Source organism: Choristoneura fumiferana, chromosome 13 (assembly GCF_025370935.1).
Source record: "Choristoneura fumiferana chromosome 13, NRCan_CFum_1, whole genome shotgun sequence".
Classification (NCBI taxonomy): Eukaryota; Metazoa; Arthropoda; class Insecta; order Lepidoptera; family Tortricidae; genus Choristoneura; species Choristoneura fumiferana.
The window spans coordinates 1,816,791-1,839,373 of NC_133484.1; the positions used below are offsets into that span (position 1 = coordinate 1,816,791).

The 22,583-nt window shown below is 39.6% G+C and overlaps 1 protein-coding gene across 2 annotated transcripts in view; it reads left to right on the top strand.

Annotated features, from left to right (window-relative positions):
* Positions 1 to 5,502: 5,502 nt before the first annotated feature.
* LOC141433887 (uncharacterized) overlaps positions 5,503 to 22,583 on the top strand; it is a 90,964-nt gene continuing 73,883 nt past the window's right edge. For both annotated transcript variants that reach the window (XM_074095990.1, XM_074095989.1), the window contains exon 1: positions 5,503 to 6,505. In XM_074095990.1, the coding sequence (XP_073952091.1) occupies positions 5,926 to 6,505 (580 nt within the window). In that variant the 5' untranslated portion in view covers positions 5,503 to 5,925. The remainder of the gene's footprint in view (positions 6,506 to 22,583) is intronic.

Genomic DNA, 22,583 nt, shown 5'->3' on the forward strand with positions numbered 1-22,583 from the left:
ATTACATCTCTCAAGTTCATACTCAGCTATTCGATGTGACTCGATGATTCGACTTGAGATAGGGGAGCGGACATGCTCGAGACAAATTGTCAGCTCCTTGTTTTACGAGAGAGTTAACACGGATATAGTGATAACACGGTCATATCTAAGAGCAACTTTTCTCTCAGAGTAGCTCAAATTGTTTAATAATAAACCCTTGGAAGTATTGAATCATGTTCTCGCCATTCCTCCTGGTTCTGGCAATATACCTACACTACACTGCCCTTATAGTTATTTTAACTCTACAGCGTGTTATGGGGCCAAGCTTAGGGAGGTTAAAGTAACGTATTTCTGTATTTTAACCATGACATTAATTTAATTAATAAACGTATAAGAGTAATTTATATAAAGACTGTATCTTTTGATGAAGTTACACTAAACTATCCTAAAAATAAGTTAACTATATATACAATGAACTAAAAGAATTTCCTTGCTCACCCGCGACCTTACGATAGCTAAGCTTATGCAAAATATGCGTGTTCATGCAGTTCCTCCACCTCCACACTGTAAGAACACACACAAATCACACAAACCCATCTATCACCACCACACTACACTGACGCGTTTCGAACTCAACCAGAGCTCATCTTCTTCTTTCAATAAATTATATATACAATTCCCCCAAGTCTTGTCCCTGAGGAAGAGTGCCCATTAATAAACTAAAATTCAGACTTTGTTAACATTCTAACAAAATGATAATTGCCAGCAATGTACAGCATCAAGTATGATCAATGTATCTGTCGGCTGTCATTTACACTTACTTGTCAATTTCTTTGCTGTACATTACTGGCAATTATAAATTTTTGGAAAGTTAACAAAGTCTGAATTTTAGTTTAATAATTAAATTAATGGTTAAGTTACAGAAATACGTTATTTTAACCTCCTAAAAAAAACCTGGCTGCCCGTAACACACTGTATAATGTAAAATAAAATTAACGAATTATAAATTGAAAATACAAACTTAAATATAGATGCACAGAAAAACCAGAAAAATAAGACCATCACTGGGAATCGAACCCAGGTCCTCGGTATTCCGTACCGCGTGCTATACCGCTACACCAAAAGATTTAATTTAGGTTTTACGGGATGACCGTAAAAGTAAAAATTCGGAATTGAAATAAAAAACAAAAAAAGATTCCAAAAAACCAATCTTAACGAATTATATTTGCAGGTGGTTCATCAAAATTTATACAGATAGCTGAAGTATAAGTACCATCAATGCGCTGCCATTACATTTGAAATTTACCACGAGCTTTGCGGTGAAGGAAAACATCGTGAGGAAACCTGCACAAACCTGCGAAGCAATTCAATGGTGCGTGTGAAGTTCCCAATCCGCACTGGGCCCGCGTGGGAACTATGGCCCAAGCCCTCTTGTTCTGAGAGGAGGCCTGTGCCCAGCAGTGGGACGTATATAGGCTGGGATGATGAATGCGCTGCCATAAAAACGGTTATCCCATCCAATCCACCCAAAGTGCAAGGGCCACTTAGCTCCTAACACTATCTTGTTGCTGTAGTACTCTAAGTAAACCTACGTCGATGCTAATAGGTATTACACACACACACACACACACACACACACACACACAAACATCACGCCTGTATTCCCAAATGGGGTAGGCAGAGCACACGAAACGTTACCGCTTCGGAGCCACTTTTAGCAATTGTAGGTTAAGGGGCTGTTTCACCATCCACTGATTAGTTTTAACTGACGGTTAGGTGTGATGCCGTCTCTATTTGTTTTGTTCGAATAGATGGAGACGGCATCACATAACGTCGGTTAATAATCATTGGATGGTGAAACAGCCCCTTAAAGTTTGACAAAAGGTACAATAGTGACAGGTTGCTAGCCTGTCGCCTACGTATACCTTAACCTATATCCTCAGTCGCCTCTTACGACATCCACGGAAGAAATGGAGAGGTGTAATTCTAACCCGAACCGCACGGGTAAATAGGTATTAGGTAGTTTTATTTAAAGCTAATTTATAGTTAAATGATTGGCGATACTTTCTCTTAAGATTTAGTTTATATGGTAGTTACTAAGCGCTGGCTGGATACGGACGATGCAGTAGGTATTTGACAACTGTTGAATTTACCAGTATATTATTATGAAAATAAAGATATACAATGTTTAGCGAAGAGAAAAATTAAATCGCTTGAAAATTGGATTTATAGCGGTTTTATTGAAAAATCTATATAGGTATCCGTCTCTTTCTGAAACGCTTTTCTCTATGCAGCAAGTATGGCTACTTGCGTGTTCACTTGCAAGTAAGTTTTCTCTGTCTAATCTTGAATTTCAAACCTTTATAGGTAACTGTTATATTTAAAGATCTGTTATATTAATATGTAATTTAAATTGTTTTTCTGATCGATAACATGCATTGTAAAGCTTCAATTTATAAAATGAATAAATACCATATTTGAATTACAAGAATTTATTTCTTTGGTTCTTTCTGTAGCCTAACGACTAGACGGTTTTCAACACTTAAAAGTGTCTAAATGTCGGAATAATATATCAAGTTGGCGTGGGTAATGAAAAAATATGGGTTATCAAATGAAAGGAAGGAAGGGGTAGACCTAGGCGGACGTTTCGAGACCAAATCAGGGACGTCTTGAAAAAAGGCCAGGTCAAGAGTACCCTAAACCGAAGAGCAGTATGAAGGGAATAATTAAAGTGGACGAAGCCAAACAAGTATGTAAGGATCGTAGCAAGTGGAAAGAAGTGGTCTCTGCCAACCCCTACGGGAAAGAGGCGTGATTATATGTATGTATGTATGTATCAAATGAAACATAATAACATAATTAAGAAACTTGCATTAACATTGTAATTTTAAATACTTTTTTAAGTACTTTGTAACTCCAACTGAGTGTGAATCCTGCGCCGTCCGACATGATTGACCCATCCATCCAACTGTCATCTTAAACAGATGACAGCGAACAATCAACGACAGCGAGTGTCACTTAGCAGCGGAGTGATGCATTGCACCCAACCAAATTCAATGGATTTCAAAGTTTTTCAAAGTTTCCTAAGGATTTGTGTGAGATTTTTGTACTGCGCCAGTAAGTTATTGTGAAGCCTCAATCAGAGCAGTCGGCATTCTTATTTGCGGATCGAATAATGCTTGGACTTTTTTTATGAAATCCAGTAGGATGTTCGACCGGAACAGCAATGTTTTTAACCGATTGCCCCAAAGAGGGCTATGTTTTTCGAGCGTACCTACCTACCACCTAAGTACGTGAGCTTATAATCATACATATACTTATGTATATTTCTTTGGCACTCTTTATAGCTGCTAATTCTAATAGGCTACCCAACGAAGGAAAATCAGGGGCAAAAACTCGTGTTAAGCTAATTTTGGCATCATCATCATCATCCCAGCCTATATACGTCCCACTGCTGGGCACAGGCCTCCTCTCAGAAAAAGAGGGCTTGGGCCATAGTTCCCACGCGGGCCCAGTGCGGATTGGGAACTTCACACGCACCATTGAATTGCTTCGCAGGTTTGTGCAGGTTTCCTCACGATGTTTTCCTTCACCGCAAAGCTCGTGGTAAATTTCAAACATGCACATGAATTTCGAAAAACTCAGAGGTGCGAGCCGGGGTTTGAATCCACGACCCTCGAATTTTGGCATAGTTGTAGGGAATGGTGTTTAAAACCACATACTAAAGGTCGTTTCACCATCCATTGATTAGTGTTAACTGACGATTAAATGTGATGCCGTCTCTATTTTTTTGTTCGAATAGACGGAGACGACATCTCAATTAACCGTCAGTTAACACTTATCAATGGATGGTGAAACAGCCCCTAAAATTACTAATGGGGGGGTGAAGCTAACGCGTAGAGGGGGGTGTAAAGATCCCTTTATTAGTCTTTCGTAAATAACTCGTAAACGCAAACGCCCACAGTAAAAAAAATCTAAGACGTTAGTAATCTACATAAAATTCTGTACAAAAATATTCTTTTTGTATTTTTACAATCCAAATTTTTACACGTCATCCGTAAAACGAAATTGAAATACAAACTGAATAAGATGCACAGAAAAAGAAAAATAAGACATCACTAATCGACAGGTTATCCGTATGCTATACCGCTACACCACTGATGGACATGATGGACTTACTGTTTTTCTATCTAACAGTACAAAAAATATTCTAATTTTTTTTTCTATGAGATCAATATTTCTTGAGATATGGAGGGAAGAAGATGTACAATGAAATAAAACATTTCTTTAAGTATGGCACGTATACCGGGTGAGACTGTAACACGAACAAATACCTAATTAAAACATATTATTGTAGGTACCTACTCGTCAAAGTGAACAAATTAGTTCAGTGACTTTTAAAAATAATTAGTTTATTTTTATTACACTTTAAAGTTTATTCGAAGCAGCAATATAAAGCAAAATGTTTGATGTAGGTAGGTACGTACACTGATAACAGTATTTAGGTAATTTGTAAAAACAGCTAGACGATTTTCAACATATTATAAGATACCTACCTCTCATTAGTTTTGTAGAGTGACAAAGGTTAGGTGATGATGATGATGATGATGATGATCATTTCAAATAGTTTATATTATAAATGCGAAAGTGTGTGTCCGTCTTTCACGTCGAAACGGAGCGACGGATCGACGTGATTTTTGGCATAGAGATATGTTATGGGCCAGAGAGTGACATGGCTACTTTTTATCCCGGAAAAATGAACAGTTCCCGAGGGAACAGCGCGCGATAAGCGAATTCCACGCGGATGAAGCCGCGGGCAAAAGCTAGTATTAGGCATCAAGTTGTAAAATTTCTGGTTACCTACTCGAAATTAACTAAACACGTACTAATATATTAAATTAAGTAAGTTACGAAAATTTCGACGTGCAGGAATTAACTAACTTAATTTGATAGCTAATTTAATGTTTTATATTGTATTCACCTAATAATCATAAGTAACAAATAATTATTTCAATATAAAAAACGCTGAAAGTTAGTTAAAACGGGCTACCTCTGCGTCTAATCATAATTTACAACATTAGAACATTCCACAGGGAACTCTATTCGAGATTTCGTTCATTGTCCAGGATGCTTTGAAGTTTTCTATTTGACAAGCCATTCTATGTCGGAAGCCCTGTAGATGTTTCTATTCACTCCGTTGAATACCTAACCAAGCCATTGTGCAACGTAGTACATAGCAGCTGCCTTTGTAACCGGCGCTACAAAACCCTGTTCACACCTTGAAATCGATTTACGTCACAGAAATAAACGAGAGCGTTGCGAAGGGAGCATTCAAACACACGAGTAAATAGAAAAACATCCGCCACGTCCAGCTTCCAACATTCGCACTATTATCTCGTGGGAGCCAATCCAAAATGGAGAACGCGACCGCGAAGCCCCATTGGCCGGCTGACGGCCAGCCTGCCTCCTCTTCCCTAAGCTCCGCCTACGGCCGAGAAAAAACTTTCCAGAATTACGCTCTACCTCCCAGCGACCGCACATGCTCGGGCGCATCCCTTAACACCAAACACATCTCTACAACAAAGCATCTAGTAACTTCAAGTACAATTTTAAAAACGTGTTAGAATCGTATCACAGATTTGGTGCTCGTATTGATACAGATAACGCTATCCCGCTTAATCATTAAGGTATTCACGGTGTCAGACAAGGATAGGGCGATAAAGTTTTGAGTGTCGTTTGAAAAAAATATGTGTTCGCGTTCAGTGTTCGTCGGTTCACCTGGCGTGCGGGCGCGCGGTCGATAGCGCACGGCGCGGCACTAGCCCGTTTTAAAATTCGAACACAGCGAATATCGGGACGCCAATCGCCGGCGCGGTAGCTCTCTCACCCGTCGACGTAGTGATGTGTGTGTAAATATCGACATCGACAGCGGTGATCGTGACAAACATGATGACTATGGACGTCGGGATGTACAACAACCAGCAGAATTACGGCAGTGCCGAGTTTTACCAGCAGGGGGCAGGGTACCAGCCGCCTTATGAGGGGTACCATGAAGGGTACTACGAGCCGGCGACGCATTACTACGAGCCCTTGCTTCACCAGCCAGCTCACGAGCACCCTCCGCCTGTCATAAGCACCGACACTGGGCTATGCTACACGAACTTGGACTACGGTGAACTGCAACAGAATTACCAGTTGCACCCGATCCAGACGCACCCTGAGCCCTTCAAACATCGCGAAGAAACTCTCCGCCACGAAGACATGCACTTACACGAGCACAAACTAGACAATCATTACTTGGAGACGAAGTATAACATGCATTTTGTGGATGAAGGGTCGATGGCTTTTAACCCGTCGTCTCCGTTGGCTTGCGGGGAGTTCGATTACCAGCCCAAGGAGGAGTATGGGGGGCTGCGGGAGTTTAGAGAGGAGTGTGCGCACGCGGCGCCGCCCGGCCTGCCGCCCGCGCACGCTGTGCCCACGTACAAGTGGATGCAGGTTAAGAGGAATGTGCCTAAACCATCAGGTAAGGACTCCAGCTCATTGTGATTGAATTAGTTACACCTAAATTTTAGGCGTTACTTTGCAGATATATAGCCACTATCCATTGTACGTAAGGGCTTTACAAATTTTTATGACAGCTCAAAAAAAAGGCTGATTAAATTGCCTTTTGTATTGTGTGTGTGTGTCTTTCGTGTTTTAAAGTAAAGTAAAGTAGTAAAAGAATTTCTTGGTGGACGAACCGACTGAATTATCCCACGATGGAACCTTTACACATAAAAAGTCATAATGACATCGCATTGCTTGACAAGAGAATTAATGATGTAATTTACTGCGTAAACGTACTATTTCGCGAATTCCAGGAAAACAGTCCTAAAAGTGGAGGAAAACAAACAAATAGGAGAAATTAAAAATTAATTTAAACATAGGTAGGTACATGTATTATATATACATACATACATAATACATACATACTAATACACAGAATGATAAAATACTAAACGTGGAAATTATAATAAAAAAAAAGGAATAAAGAAGCGAAAGTAGAGCGAAAATCAGGTAAGACAGAGATAAATACTTAGAGAGCCTTGATGAGATTAAATTAGTGGCGAAAATAGACAATGGTTATATAATATATTCAATTATAATTTTCGGTAAAACTAGGTATTTATTAATTAGACCAACTTTACAGACTGGTTCAGGTCAGGTTAAGTACTTAGGTTTATTTAAAAACAATCCTGTTATGTTTAGAAAATTGCATATAGGTATATATGCATTTTGTTCTCTATTTTTGACCTCATCTAAGCTACTTAATTTTACTTACTAGACCTAAGATTATTTCATGTTTTTATCAGGTACCTTACTTTTTTACAAGAATTGAATTGAATAGTGGAGAGACAATAATGGTTCGCCATTGTGATAGAGTTATAGGCACAATGATCTAATAACAAAAAATAAAAAGTTAAGTAGGAAGAAGGTAGAGGGTAGGGTTGTTAATTGAAATGAAGAATTTCGTTTTAAAAAGATGAAAAAAATTCAACTGCAAAAATAAACAGGAGTGAAAGCAATAAACGAAATGACTAAAATATTGATTTATAAAGATGACGCAAAATTGTATTCCTTCCAGTATTAAGATAACTGTAAGTTTCTTAACTCATTTCTAATGTAACATCAGATAAATCTGTGGTCTACCACCCTAGAGCTGATAATCGTTTGCATGACATAAAACAATAATGCCAATGATACCTAACTAAAAACTGCTATAAAGTGGAAATCGCTACCATGGTCTGTATTTCCAAATACATACAACTTAGGGATCTGCAAGACTAGAATAAATAAGCTGTTACTGAACCAGTGAGAACCAGAGGGAGAGGTCAGTCATGCGTCAGTTTTATGAAATAACCTAACCATGAAAAAAACATTTTTAATACCAGCTTTTTTGCTGATTGTTTTTTTTTGTTAACTGTACTTGCATTGTCACCCAAACTAAATATGCATACGAAATTTCAAGTCGATGCTATTAACCGTTGAAGAGTACCGTCCTGCGGAGACGATTCTGGCTGGACTACTAGGATGTCACTACCAGATTATTGTATTGTCACGCGTTTTACATAAGTATTCCAAACTTCAAGTCAATCTAACTACTGGAAGTTGGTCAAATTTAACTTGCAAAATTTGATTACAGGCAGACAGACAGACAGATAGACAGACAATGGGACAAGCGAAACTAAATCAAAGCTTGTAAAAAGAAATGTTTAACACAATTTGTAAACATATTTGTGTTTTATTGACTTGAATAAAACACAAGACTATAATAACAATCGAAAATAAAACCTAGCATTTGGAATTCGTTTAAAGTACGAAACATTTATTTGACACAGCCGTCCGTCGGAGTGTTTATAAAGAACAAAATTCACGTAACAAATAATTCACAGAGTTAATTAACCTCAGCTAGCTCCCTCGCGGAAAACGGTCGTGCGTGCTCGCTCAGATAATACGCACGACAGTGAAAGTGTTCCCTAAGCATTTAACTATGCTTTAATAGAGAAAAAAATGTTGAAACTATAACTGGATTCTTGGCAATACCATTCATATGGCAGGATACACATGTATGGTTTTCCATCGTATTTTATCGAAAAAGTTCTTATATTTATGATAGGTACTCTCTCAATCGCGGTGGATGCGGAAAGCACAAGACCGGTCTGAGTGGAGAGTCTTGGGGGAGGCCTATGTCCAGCAGTGGACGTCTTTCGGCTGACATGATGATGATGATGATGATGGAGACTCCCAATTGGCTTCAGGGCCCATCGTACAGCCGTACATTTTTCATTTTGACATTTGACTCTTTATTTATAAAGTTTCGTATTAATGGTCATGAAAATGCACTGATTTAATACAATAATTGATTGACACTTCTTTGTGCTGTCGTATTTCGGGAGATACGACTTTTTCCTATGGAAAACCATTAAACCGCATTCACACTATCTGTCGTGGTGTGTTGTGATGCTCTCTGTCTCTCTCTCCCTCTCTCTCTATATAGTTTTGATGCGACACAACACAAACTGTCGTTTTAAGGGGATATCCCATGCCCCAATGACCTTCGATCTGAATTCCTTAGTTTACTAATGATTTTTGTAGCTTATTATATAGTATCCCATATTTACTTCAAAGTTCATTGTTTTCGAGATATTTGGCATCAAAGTTGAACAATTTTAGGCCAAAAAACTGGTTTTCTGGCCATAACTTTTGTGTTAATTAGTTTCAAACGAAAACCCTCGACCAGTTTTAAAAGACGTCAAAGACGAACCCAAATGTGTAGATTTCGTATATGTTAGATCTTTCACGTTAATAGAAATACGAAATAAGTGTTTTTTCAGACAATATTAAAAAAAAACATACAAAATTAAGTATTGATTTTTTTCAAAATCCGGTAGACAAAAATGGAGATAAAAGATTGAAGAACCGATAGCCGTTAGACTTATAATTCTATCAGTAGTGCAAAAGTAGGAGATACGATTCAAAACTTGTCAATAATCGATGAAAACCTCGGGTAGCCCCTTAATACAATGCATCAGATATATATGAACGCAACCATAATAATATAAAATGTATGAAACCGATACCGCTTTGATGCGTCACGACACAACACGACATATAAAATAATGTAAATGCGGCTTTAGGTACGCACTACATATATCTGTATGGACGAGGGAGCGTCTTCACTCTTGAGTATACTTCGTTTTTTTAGCATTAGAAAGAAGTTAAGCGATCTAGACGAATCTTTTTATAGAAAAACACTTTTGAAAAATGAGTTACATCAAATATGTAACAATCAGCAAGGACATATGATCATTTACCTACATTCTTTTTGTATCATCAGTACTATTACTGTTTTTTAAAAAACGTTTTTCAAGAAAAAGACTCGTCAAGATTGTTTACACTTTTTCTAATGCTAAAAAAAACAAGTATAGTTATTAGTATTTCATTGGTCCGCACGAAACAGTTTGCTTCTAATTCATAATGAGATACGCTCCCATCGTCTGTATTTCCAAATAAATGCAACCTAGAGCTGTTCAAGACTAGAGTGAATACGCTGTTACTGAACCAGTGATATACTTTAGCCGCATCTGCACTTTTCATCGGGTGGGATAGAGATCAATCACCGGTCTGTTTTAGGTAAAAATAAAATATTTCGAGCCATTGGCCTATAATAAAATTAGAAAGAAAGAAAGAAAATGTATATTCGCAATATACATTAACTTGAATTTAGGTAGCATACATCAGGTACATAACTTAATGTTTAAGTAAACTTATAGCTAGCCGAAAGGGCTGGCAGCTCAGCAATGCTGAGGTACGGAAGCACAGCGCTGATTTACAGCTGCAGCCATTTGGCAAAGGAAAGAAAAAAAATGGCGCATGCCTATTTGACACCTTAAAAATATGTTATACATACATATATGTTATATTTTATGTGCCGTCTGACGGAGATTCTGCAAAGGGATAAGTTAGCCTTTGTACATGATATGTACAGTCAAGGGCAAAGATATCGACACGGCCAAAGTTACAAAAATATGTATACACGACTTTATGCACTTAACATTAAGGCCGTGTATACATATTTTTGCATCTTTGGCCGAGTCGATATCTTTGCCCTTGACTGTACAAAGGCTAACTTATTAAGTAGGTATAGAAAGGTATAAAAAAGTTCTAGCAAAATGAGAGTCGAGCTCGCGCACTGTGATGCCCTGATGGTACAAGTTTCCATACAAATTTTTAGGTCTATGAATTCCGTTCCGTACAAACAGAATCAAAGAAAAAAGCGTACAACTTCGGTCGGTCGAATAAAAAAACCAAATGAATCACACGAACGCAAATAAACTTAACATTTATTAATCCTATCAACCGTTACCCAAAAAACAAAACAATGTGTCTATGGAACGTTTTAATAGACAGCCGGCAACGTCCATCGTAAATCCGAGTGTTTTGACGTTTGACGTAAACGGTGTCAAAGGTTCCTTGACCCCATGTCATGTAGACGCTGGGAGCAAATAATTTGACGTTTTAAACATCAGAGATGAGGCTAAATGGTAGCGTGAAGGCTTTCGCTTGACGGATGATTTGATTATCTTTGCTCTCATAGTTTTAATGGGTAAAGTCGCTCGTACATGTAAAGTCACGTGACCAGCACAATATCTGACACAACACAGCGTGCATAAATATCTTATGTATACGACTCTATTTCTAGGGCCGGAAGGACGTGTCAGATATTTTTGCACGCTCCGCCGTGGGAGATGCCTATGAAATGAACGCAGGTGGCTGTACAATTACTGGTAATAAGGCAATAATATCTTCGCTCTACCGGCCTACGAATAGAGTTACGTCAGATGTTTTAAGTGCTACTCATCATCATCATCAGCCTATGTTCGTCCACTGCTGGACATAGGCCTCTCCCATGGCACGCCACTGAGCACGATCCTCGGCTACTCTCATCCAGCTATTGCCAGCCGCCCTGCGAAGATCATCGCTCCACCGAGTCTGAGGACCTCCTACGCTACGTTTGCCGATCCGTGGTCTCCACTCAAGAACTCGTCTACCCCAACGGTTATCGGTTCTTCGGGTTATATGGCCGGCCCATTGCCACTTCAGCGTGCTAATGCGGTGGGCTATGTCGATAACTTTGGTTCTCTGTCGGATCACTTCGTTACGAATTCTATCTTTCAGAGAAACTCCGAGCATAGCCCTTTCCATAGCACGTTGAGCAACTTTAAATTTGTGGACCAGCCCTAACGTGAGCGTCCATGTTTCGGCACCGTATGTCATGACGGGTAGGACGCACTGGAAGTGCTACTTATTATCAAATATTATTGCCGCAGACTGAACTACAGACTTAGGACACTACAGAGTGCAACTTCAAACCATTAAGCCGTAGCTAAGTACACTTATCTGATTACTTATTTTGTAAAATGGAATGGATCCGCTGCGTGATTCCCAAAACAGGGCCCTTACTACGAAGTGCAAAATTCTAAATTCGTATCTTGCCGTCCCGCTGACGCTTATATTATTTAATACGAGAGCGAGAGGGACGGTAGGTACGGTACGAACTTCTATTTTCGTAGCAGCGCCAGGATAGTATGTACTTTCTTTAAAGAAATAAGCCTCTCGCACATTACCATAGCAAAGCAGGAGTCAAACGTCCGGATTTATATTCCACCGAAATACGGTTTAGGCGTTGCGTGCAATTACAAAAACAAACAGAGATAAACACGGGGATTAGTGAGACTGTGTCGCGTGACCCTCGATTTATTAAACTGTGGTATTTTTGACCGAAATAGTCATATTGAAAAACGATTCGGTGGCTTTGAATTTTGTAAGTTTTGCTGGAAATAATCACACTACCGGCCTTAATTTTATCAGGGGGACTACTACGAAATTCGAAGTTCGTATCGTACCGTCCCTCTCACTCTCGTATTGAATACAATAAGCATCAACGGGACGGCAAGACACGAAGTTCGAATTTTGCAATTCGTAGTACAGGCTACATATAGGTACAAAGACTCTTTATTGAAAATACAAACTGAGACATGGATGCACAGAACAACCAGAAAAAGAGACCGGCGCTGGGAATCGAACCCAGATCCTCAGCATTCCGTGCTGCGTGCCATACCCCTACACTACCACTGGACCCCAAATATCCAATCATACTCTTTATTGTACACCAGAAATAGTAAGCGATACAGAAAACAGATACACAGAGATAAAATTACAGGGTAAGCAATAGCCGGCCTTATCGGGGCTTATATTGGTACTAATGGCCCTTAAAGTTGAAGACCTTGCGAGCTCGTGTTTGCATGTTTGCGTTTTGTTTTCTGTTTTAAACTGTTAATAATTGTGTAAAATTATTGTTTTAAAACATATTACGACCTGTAAAAGTACCCCTGATTTTATGTAAGACTTTTATTGACTTTAGAACAAACTTTGTGTCGCCACAATCTTGATAGAGCGGCCGCGGTCGTTGGTTGAGAATTAGAACTGCATCTTCATTACAACTTTTTTTTTATGTTAGAGGCCATACAAACGAACTAGTGGGTCACCTGGTTATGGGTTAATACAAGCGCACGCACACATAGCGCCGCGCGCACAACTGAGTTGAACTATCTGTAAGTGATCACCACTGTTCACAGACTCCCGCAGCGCTTTATGCGATGCCAGTGCGTTGTCGGCCCTGCAGAAAATTGTACACTCGCCTCTTAAAGGTCTTAACTCTATGGGAAGATCCCAGCGGGAAACTCGTTCCAGATTTTAAAAGTCCGTGGCAAAAAAGACCGCTTAAAACGCACCGTCGAAGACTGCCATTCATCAACATGATGTCCATGAAATTAACGCTTACAACGGGTGGATCGGTAATGGAACCCCACAGCTGGAAAGAGGTCAAAGAGTTCCTCTGAGCATTCCCCGTTGTAGATCTTTCGTGTAAAAATAGTGTAATAGTTTCCAATTGTATCCCACACAGCAAGTATTGGAGTCTGGAGTTCGTATTTGGCACTATCTAAAAGTTGCTGCTGTCCACTCTCACGTGAGGTCCCTTAGCAGCCTTTCGCGACGCTCACGGGAAGCTATGGGTCCGTCCAATTCTTCACCGGCCACGTCGTAGCTCCTTTCATCATCAGCTGGAAGACGGAAACTGTTAAACAAAGGTTTCCCCTTCGAAACGTCACGATTAAAGACAACAGGCCACCGACATCCACCGGTTGTACTCGCAATGTACCTAGTAACGTCAGCCCATTTAATGGGAGCCTTACTAACGCTATGTCTTCCCTTCACCAACAATCCAACAATTTTTTTATTTTTTTTTTATTTGACTGGATGGAAAACGAGCAAATGGGTCTCCTGATGGTAAGAGATCACCACCACCCATAAACATCTGCAACACCAGGGGTACTGCAGACGCGTTGCCAACCTAGAGGCCTAAGAGATTGTACCTCACGTGCCAGTAATTTCACCGACTGTCTACTCTCCAGCCGAAACACAACAGTGCAGCACTGCTGCTTCACGGCAAGGATTAGCGAGCAAGATGGTGGTAGCAATCCGGGCGGACCTTGCACAAGGTCACCACACCTGCAATTATCTGCTGTTCGAAATTCAAACATTACATGGTCACATGTGATTAAAATGTCATTAACTGTCAAAATCAAAATCAGAGCAATATTCTAGCTGTTTCCATGTTGCAAAGGTATTCCATTTCCACGACATTTCTTACACATTGTATGTTCCATAAAAGTGTTGCTGGTCGCTAAAACTTGTGTATTTTATAGTTTTTATTACTCCCTTGATTGTTACAGTTGTTAATATGAAACGTGTCGTGCAAATTAGTGGAACTTCGTGGTTTATTATTTTTACTGCTTGAAGTTGAAGGCTGTAGGTACCATCAGCCAAATATGTGGTCTACCACCCTAAAGTTGATAATTGTTTGCATGTCATAAAAACCTACCCTGTACCCTAACCTGTAATCTACCTATGTATAGTTCGATATTGTGTTTTTTGTGTTATGGTGAAAATAAAGTTTTAATCAATCAATCGATCAATAATGCCAATAGACGTGTCTGTCAACTTGAAAGTTCGACTTTAGCGACATATTCATTTGATATGAACTTGTTTAAAAATTAATATACCACTTATTCAGCTGATTTTGTTGTTGTACTGTAATTGTGTATCTGTAATCAAATAATTAGGAGCCTAAGTGGTCGCCATGGCCGAAATATTTTGCAGGTGGTAGGACCTTGTACCGCTAATTCCTGCCGTGAAGCAGCAGTGCTTGCACTGTTGTGTTTCGGCGTGGAGAGTAAGACAGCCGTGAAATAACTGGCACTTGAGGTATTCCATCTTAGACCTCTAGGTTAGCAACGCATCTGCAATCCCCCTGGTGTTGCAGGTGTCTATGGGCGGTGGTGATCTCTTACCATCAGGAGACCCATTTGCTCGTTTGCCATCCAGTCAAATAAAAAAAAAAATAAAAAAAAAAAAATAGGTCGGATAATCATCATCAATATCATCATCACAATCCTTGGCTTGGACCTGTAGATACAGAGTGTTGATTTAAATCCTTTGTTCTCCGTTCTGTCCTAAGTTTATGGGAATCTGAAAACGTAATCAGTTTTTTGTGTGGTGCTTGTGATAGTAGGGAATGTGACATACGCCTTGTCTGATGTTCTGATGTGCAAGGGAAAGAGGGCGAGTTCCACATTACCAAATAATATGCGTCGCTATGGTGCACATTTATAGCGGAGAAGGAAGGCAATAGTTTTTTAAATTATTCTGAGACACAATTGGGTAGACTTGTGGGTAAAAAAAGTTAGAAAGGAAGTGGGGGGGTCCGTGACGTCACGCGAAACTTCAACTGGCTGCATATTCAGTATTTTTTGTTTAATCATCAAAAGAAAAAATACGCGTCCAACATTTTCTGATAATCTAATTAATGGACTAATAAGAATTTTTGAGCACAATAGCCTATTAGCCCTTCCATTACACATCTCATTGGGACAACTTAAAGTCTCTACAACCTTTTTTCACCAATCTCGATCCTCGTCCGCAAAACGTCACGCTAAGGGAATTAATATCAATAAAGCAATAAAGCGAACTCATGAGTCACGCCGCGGACCCGGTCGCAACTAGTGGGGGGCTGCGCCAGTCAGCATGACTCGAGCGAGCCAACCAGGAGGCGAGATCGCACGCGGATTTATTAGTTTGGGACACTGTGTACAGTAGCTTTTGCTGACTGCACTCTACAATTTATAGATATTTTATACGTGGTCAAAGTTAATGTCAAAGTTAAACCTGCTCAAGGTTAATGGTACAGTCAAGTGTAAGAATATGAACTTATTCAAAGTTTCAAAAATAAGTACCACAGACTCTTATTCCGAGGCAATAAGGCCGTAGTAACATATTTTTGAGTGGTTCGAATAGGTATTTATTTTTGCACTTGACTGTACTTATGTACATACTATATACTCCTTAGTCCTTGCCGCGTATTCTTCTTCACAATGACGGTCTTTCCGAAAGCGTTGGTAATATAAAAATAATTAACATGTAAAAGAGCTCTTTACCGCCTTCCGGCCATATCAAGTTACTAGTTTATTTTAACTATATATGTTACCTATTATTAATCATCATCATCATCATCCCAGCCTATATACGTCCCACTGCAGGGCACAGGCCTCCCCTCAGAATGAGAGGGCTTGGGCAGTAGTTCCCACGCGGGCCCAGTGCGGATTGGGAACTTCACACACACCATTGAATTGCTTCGCAGGTTTGTGCAGGTTTCCTCACGATGTTTTCCTTCACCGTAAATCTCTCGTGGTAAATTTTTAAATGTAATACCGCGCGTAGAATTTCGAAAAACTCATAGGTGCGAGCCGGGGTTGGAACCCACGATCCTCTGCTTGAGAGGCCATAGGTCAAACCACTAGGCCACCACGGCGACCTATTAATATACCTATACCTATTAATATTAGTTAGTTGTAATTTTAATTGTGAGTTTATTATTTAACAACTTCATCCGAATAACTTAATTGTAACATACAACTGAAAGTTTAATTGCGTTTGATTAAACTGAAAACGATTTAATTGCAACTTATTGATTAAATCAACTAATTCATTGAAAGATTAATAGATTAAAGCCAAAACTGCGCAGTGTAGCACGATTATTCTTGCAGGTCTAAGTTAGCTTACGGTCTTTTAAACCAACCAAATACGCCTACAACACGGTCTTTCACAACTCCTGAATTTGCCATATGCTATGTATTCATAATGAAATTACATATACCTAGATATAACAGCCAATGCCTACCTTTGACTATATAAATACTACTACTCTGTCAAAGATGCCTACCTTATAAAAAAAAATCGGCTGAAAATTTAATTTATAAATGGATTTTCTGTCGTAGATTTTCTGTTATAAGTAGTTCAAGGTTAGTCATATATTTTAAAGTTTTAGTTTTTTTTACATTACATTGTATTTTATGATGAATAATGATACCCTAAAACGCTTTTCTCTATGCAGTAAGTATTGCGTGTGACGTCACTACTATTCTTTCTGTCAAATCTTGAATTTTTAACCTTTACAACTCTGTTACACATAAAGCTAGCCTAAAAGTGGTTGTCCCACATAACCCACATTACCAAGCTTTTATAAAATTTTAATATCTCGTTGCTAAATTTCAACCGCGTATGCACAAAAAGAGACCACACGTGAGGCGACCGCGGGACGGATTCCTGATGCTATCAATTCTATGCACCACAATGTGACGGCAGTCGGGACGAGTCTCGAGGGACCGAGAACGAAATATCACGAATTGGACTTTATTTTTGAAGATACAGCAACGTTATTGAAGCGATATTTGTTTGTGGGATGACGTTTGGAATTCTGTTTGTGTTGGTTTTAAGGGTATTGTGGTTGTGATTTTTGCGGATGATTTGATGTGGATGTTGTGGCTTAAGTGCGGTGTCAGGATGTCGCGGCGTAAAGTTGAAGTATTATTTGGAAGATGACTACTGTGGAACAGTTTACCGATTGGGGATAAAATTCCTCGTGGCGATCACGAAACGGAAGACAGGTGGTAGGACCTTGTGCAAGGTCCGCCCGGATTGCTACCACCATCTTGCTCGCTAATCCTGCCGTGAAGCAGCAGTGCTTGCACTGTTGTGTTTCGGCGTGGAGAGTAAGACAGCCGGTGAAATTGCTGGCACTTGAGGTATCCCATCTTAGGCCTCTAGGTTGGCAACGCATCTGCAATACCCCTGGTGTTGCAGATGTTTATGGGTGGTGGTGATCTCTTACCATCAGGAGACCCACTTGGTCGTTTGCCATCCAGTCGAAAAAAAAAACGAAGCATTGGCAGGCCTTCCATTAGATGGACTGATGACATCGTGAGAGTTGCGGGGACAGGTGAATGCAAGTGACGAGTTGTCGTTCATTGTGGCGTTCTAAGGGGGAGGGCTTTGTTCAGCAGTGGACGTCTTCCGGCTGATGATGATGCTAGGCATCAGAGTGACTGTTTTGCTAAAAATATGCCACACGAAGTTTAAGTAAGTTTTTGTCTCTTTCCATTCAATTATGTTTCGGTCCTCGTTTAGTCAGTAACGGCAACGGGATTTGAACCCGAGAATCTTGTAGGTTGTTTCCATACTCTTCGCTAGTCATACCGTAATTTTTGTTCGAATCATCGTTTGTCATAATTTTTTCCCACCGAAACCTTACTGTTTTCTGATTGTTTTAATAGTCATCCTATAGAAAACTATAGGTTAGGTTAGGTTTGTTTTATAACAATTCTGAACAATAATTTTATTCAGAGAAAAAAAATTATGACAAATGATCATTCTGACAAACATTAATTCGGACTTTCAATAAGTATGCGAACCGATATGGAGCCGCTATCAACAGCGTCGCAATCCGAAAACATTATAAGCGCTTGCTTGCTCGTTTGGATTATTCTTATTATACCTGTGTGTGTTTTTTCAACGATCCTAGTAACAGTTTACCTAATAAAAAGTCCAAAGGTCAAAGTTAAAACTATACAACGCTTTTTAAAATATAAATTTCTTACTAAAATTATTCGCTGTTAAATCTTAATAAAAAGTTATCGCCTAACTTAATACCTTTAAACTAACGAGACCTTCTCTGTCAACCGGCCACTTAACGCACTTTATTGATATTTAAAAAAGGTCATTACCACCGACCACAACATTCTCCATCCTGCTCATTGTAGTACAAAAGAAGTGAGATGAACAATTACTTAATAAGTTAAGGTGGAATTCCGATGGTAGCGACTACGACTGGCGACCCACTGTTTGGTATAACCTAGATTTATTTTTCCTGTAATTAGTGCGTATAATTTGTTGTAAATAAAAAGATGAGTACTCAAAGGACACAAAAAAAGGAAAAAGAAAATAAAGGAATAAAACGAAGAAAAAGAAGGGAAATTTTTCATATACATCTTTTTCTGCTCTGCTTACTACATATTGTGGATTCAATAAAGAGTAATGGCATTGTATTGTATTAAAAGGAGATGGGAACAGTTCATTCTTGTATAGTTTTGGAAAGTAATAATTTTTAGTGCTAGGGCATTTTTACTTTAAATGACGCAAACTATTTTTTTTTTCAGAATTGGGTGATCCTGGGTTCTCCGTACTCAGCATCACGAGCACTATTGATTTTGACGAAGAAAAAAACGTCCCAAATTTTCCATAAAATTTTGTGTCCATTTCGTAACGACCCATATATAAACTATATGAAAAAAAGTCACAAAACTGACAAAAAAAATCAGGGACACTTTTTTTCTTCGTTTAAATCAATAGTACTCGTGATTCTGAGTAAGAGAATCCAGAATTACCTAATTCTGACAAAAATAGTAAAAATGCCGGCTTAGTAGATTTACTACAGAAGACGGTCTAGGGAGGATTCTCCGTTGTGGCACGATAAGCATGCCCATAACCTCAGATGATAGAAAAGAATACTCTATAGTCTGAGCCCATAACCCTAATAGACTTGTGACGACACACTTTCACGGTCTATTGGGAAATAAGGAATTGATTCGGGTGCCTGTACCTACCTCGAACTTTTTTGAGGACTGAGGGGCTACTACGGAACTCGCAAATCGAAGTTCGTATCGCACTGTCCCATTCACTCGCGTATTAAATGACATAAGTGCCAGCGGGACGGCAACATGCGTAGTTCGAGTTTTGCACTTCGTGGTATAGGGCCTGGATCCGCGCCTGACGACGGTGTAGTCGCGTATATCGGCGTCGCACCTTAAGCTGGCACAGCCGAATATTGGAAAGCGGCGTCACGTGATAGCGCCGGGCGGGGGTTGCGTGCGAGATGGTGCGATAGCTGGCCCCCGGTGGACGGTTGTAATCGGTTTAGTACTGACTTTGACGCGTGCCGCAAGCCAGAGGCGAAAGGCCGGGTGTTGAATGTACGAGTAAAGGTGCGACCAAACTGCTGGTTAAAAAACGGTGACGGCACGGAATCGCAGTGACGCACCTTATGCGTGCCGTTTTTTTCGCATGGTCTCCACACCGCTGCTTAAAATACGGAATCGCAGTCACTTTACCGAACAAAAGTCTTGTCGTTTACGGCCCGTCACTGCGATTCCGCCCGTTTGCGTATTTTAAGCAGCGGTGTGGAACGCATGCAAAAAAAACGGTGCATATACGGTGCGTCACTGCGATTCCGTGCCGTCACCGTTTTTTAAGCAGCGGTTTGGTCGCACCTTAAATACCGAGCGCTGGCCATCAATAGAATCCATAGGCTGTGCTATTTTATATAAAGAACGGCTGTTACTGTCTTCCGTTTGGTTTTCTCAGAACGCGTCATGTTTTACATATTGTTTTTAAGAAATGTTATATGTATGTTTTTTTGTTATGTATCTCTTCACGTCTAAATCGCTGAACTGATTTAGATGAAATTCGGTATACAGATAGTTTGAATCCCGGGAAGGACATAGCATAGTCTTTATCCCGGAAAATTGCATAGTTCCCGCGGGAACTAGCGATAAACGAAGTCTACGTGGACGAAATCGCGGGCAACAGCTAGCAGTCACGACTTTTTTTAACTGATGTAGTGATTCTATAGTAGACCTACATGAGAGTCATAAATTTTATAATTTTATTTAGTACTGCAAAGACACAATCGCTATTCCAGAGTACCTACAAAATATCAGTTCAACTTAAAAGTTCATTTTCTATTATTTCTGTGCGCTGTAATAATATTGTCCAAAAAGGTTAGCCTAGTTTAGATTTTCAATTAAAATTAAGTTAAATTAAGTTGCGTGACCGCAAAGCGAACGGTTCGAAGTGGTCAATCGAGTGTCACAAGCTAATGCAATTTGCATGATTTTCCTTGCAAGCCTAAACTGAGCTTTAAACGCAAAATACCCACGTGGCTGCATACGAACGACATCATGAAACGTCATTTGAAACTCTTTAGAGGGAAATGTTTCACAAATGTCCAGCTTTAAGCAATCATCATCATCATCATCCCAGACTATATACGTAACACTGGGCACAGGCCTCTCCTCAGAGTGAGGGAACTTGGGCCATAGTTCCAACGCAGGCCCAGAGCGGATTGGGAACTTCACACACACCATTGAATTGCTTAATAAGTTTATGCAGCTTTCACGACATTTCTCGTGGTAAATTTCAAATGGTAAATTTTAAATTTCAGCGGGCGCGGGACGGGGTGATGTTCCTATACAGCCACTGTAGGCCGCGCTCCCGACCCGACCCGCTCCCGACACTGCCGTCCTGTGTCTTTCGCGCTTTAGTCTCCCATAACTTGCACCACCCGCGGCTCTCGCCTAATGCAGGTGACTTGCAAGCGCTGACTAAACCACTTCCCAGGACTAATGACCGCTTTGCCAACTTTACTTAAAAGCTCTCCACTTGTAACTAAAGCTGAATTTCAATAAGCCTAATTATGAGCTTTTACATTTTAATTGATTCAGTATAGCTTAATTTATTCGCATGGTAAGATGACTCTTACGACTCTAGCGCCACTCGGAAGAAATTTGGAACTTTTATTAACCGCTTACCGGAAGCTGTGGTGGCTTAGTGGTTTGACCTATAGCCTCTCAAGCAGAGGATCATGGGTTCATACCCGGGCTCGCACCTCTGAGTTTTTCGAAATTCATGTGCGAAAATACATTTGAAATTTGGTTCTCTATCGTTTGCCCGAATTTCATATGCCCGAATGTATCGTTTTCTAGAATTTTCATTTGCCATAAAGTAATTTATTTCTGAAATAGTAATTTCTTCAAAGTCGATATTAAACTAACCTAACCTAACCTACTGCATTCTATATAATGACATTTAAGAAAATCCTGATAACAGCACTGTTCTATATATTTTATGGCAAACGTTGGTATAGCCAGTGAAATTCGGGCAAGTGAAGGTAAACGTTGAAATTTACCACGAGCTTTACAATGAAGGAAAATGTCGTGAAAGCTGCATAAACTTATTAAGCAATTCAATGGCGTGTGTGAAGGTGAAGTTCCAAATCCGCACTGGGCCTGCGTTGGAACTATGGCCCAAGTTCTCTCACTCTGAGGAGAGACCTGTGCCCAGTGTTACGTATATAGTCTGGGATGAAGATGATGATGATTGCTTAAAGCTGGACATTTGTGAAACATTTCCCTCTAAAGAGTTTCAAATGACGTTTCATGTGTTTCCTGTTTTTTACATCTCATAATAGTATTTTATGCAACAGTTGTATAACAGGGTTCAAAAAAGGTGAGTGGCGTGAGTTACGATCGACGAGTATCGTAAGAAAAAGACGCCACGAGCTTTTTTTGACTTACTTATACAACGTTGCATACTATACTTTTTCTTCGACTGGGTACTTATTAATCACAATACAAAATTAGAGAAAAAGTAAACTTTAAAAGAGAAGGTAAACAACAATAAACAAGTGAGAAATATGAAAATGACAAAATTTATCTAAGTTAAATTTTGTTTTTTAATAATGTGTACTTGCCTGTGACGATGTTAAAAATATGCATTAGGTACTTATATTGGCAGGCTATGGATTATGTTCGGAAAGTTTTTATTTA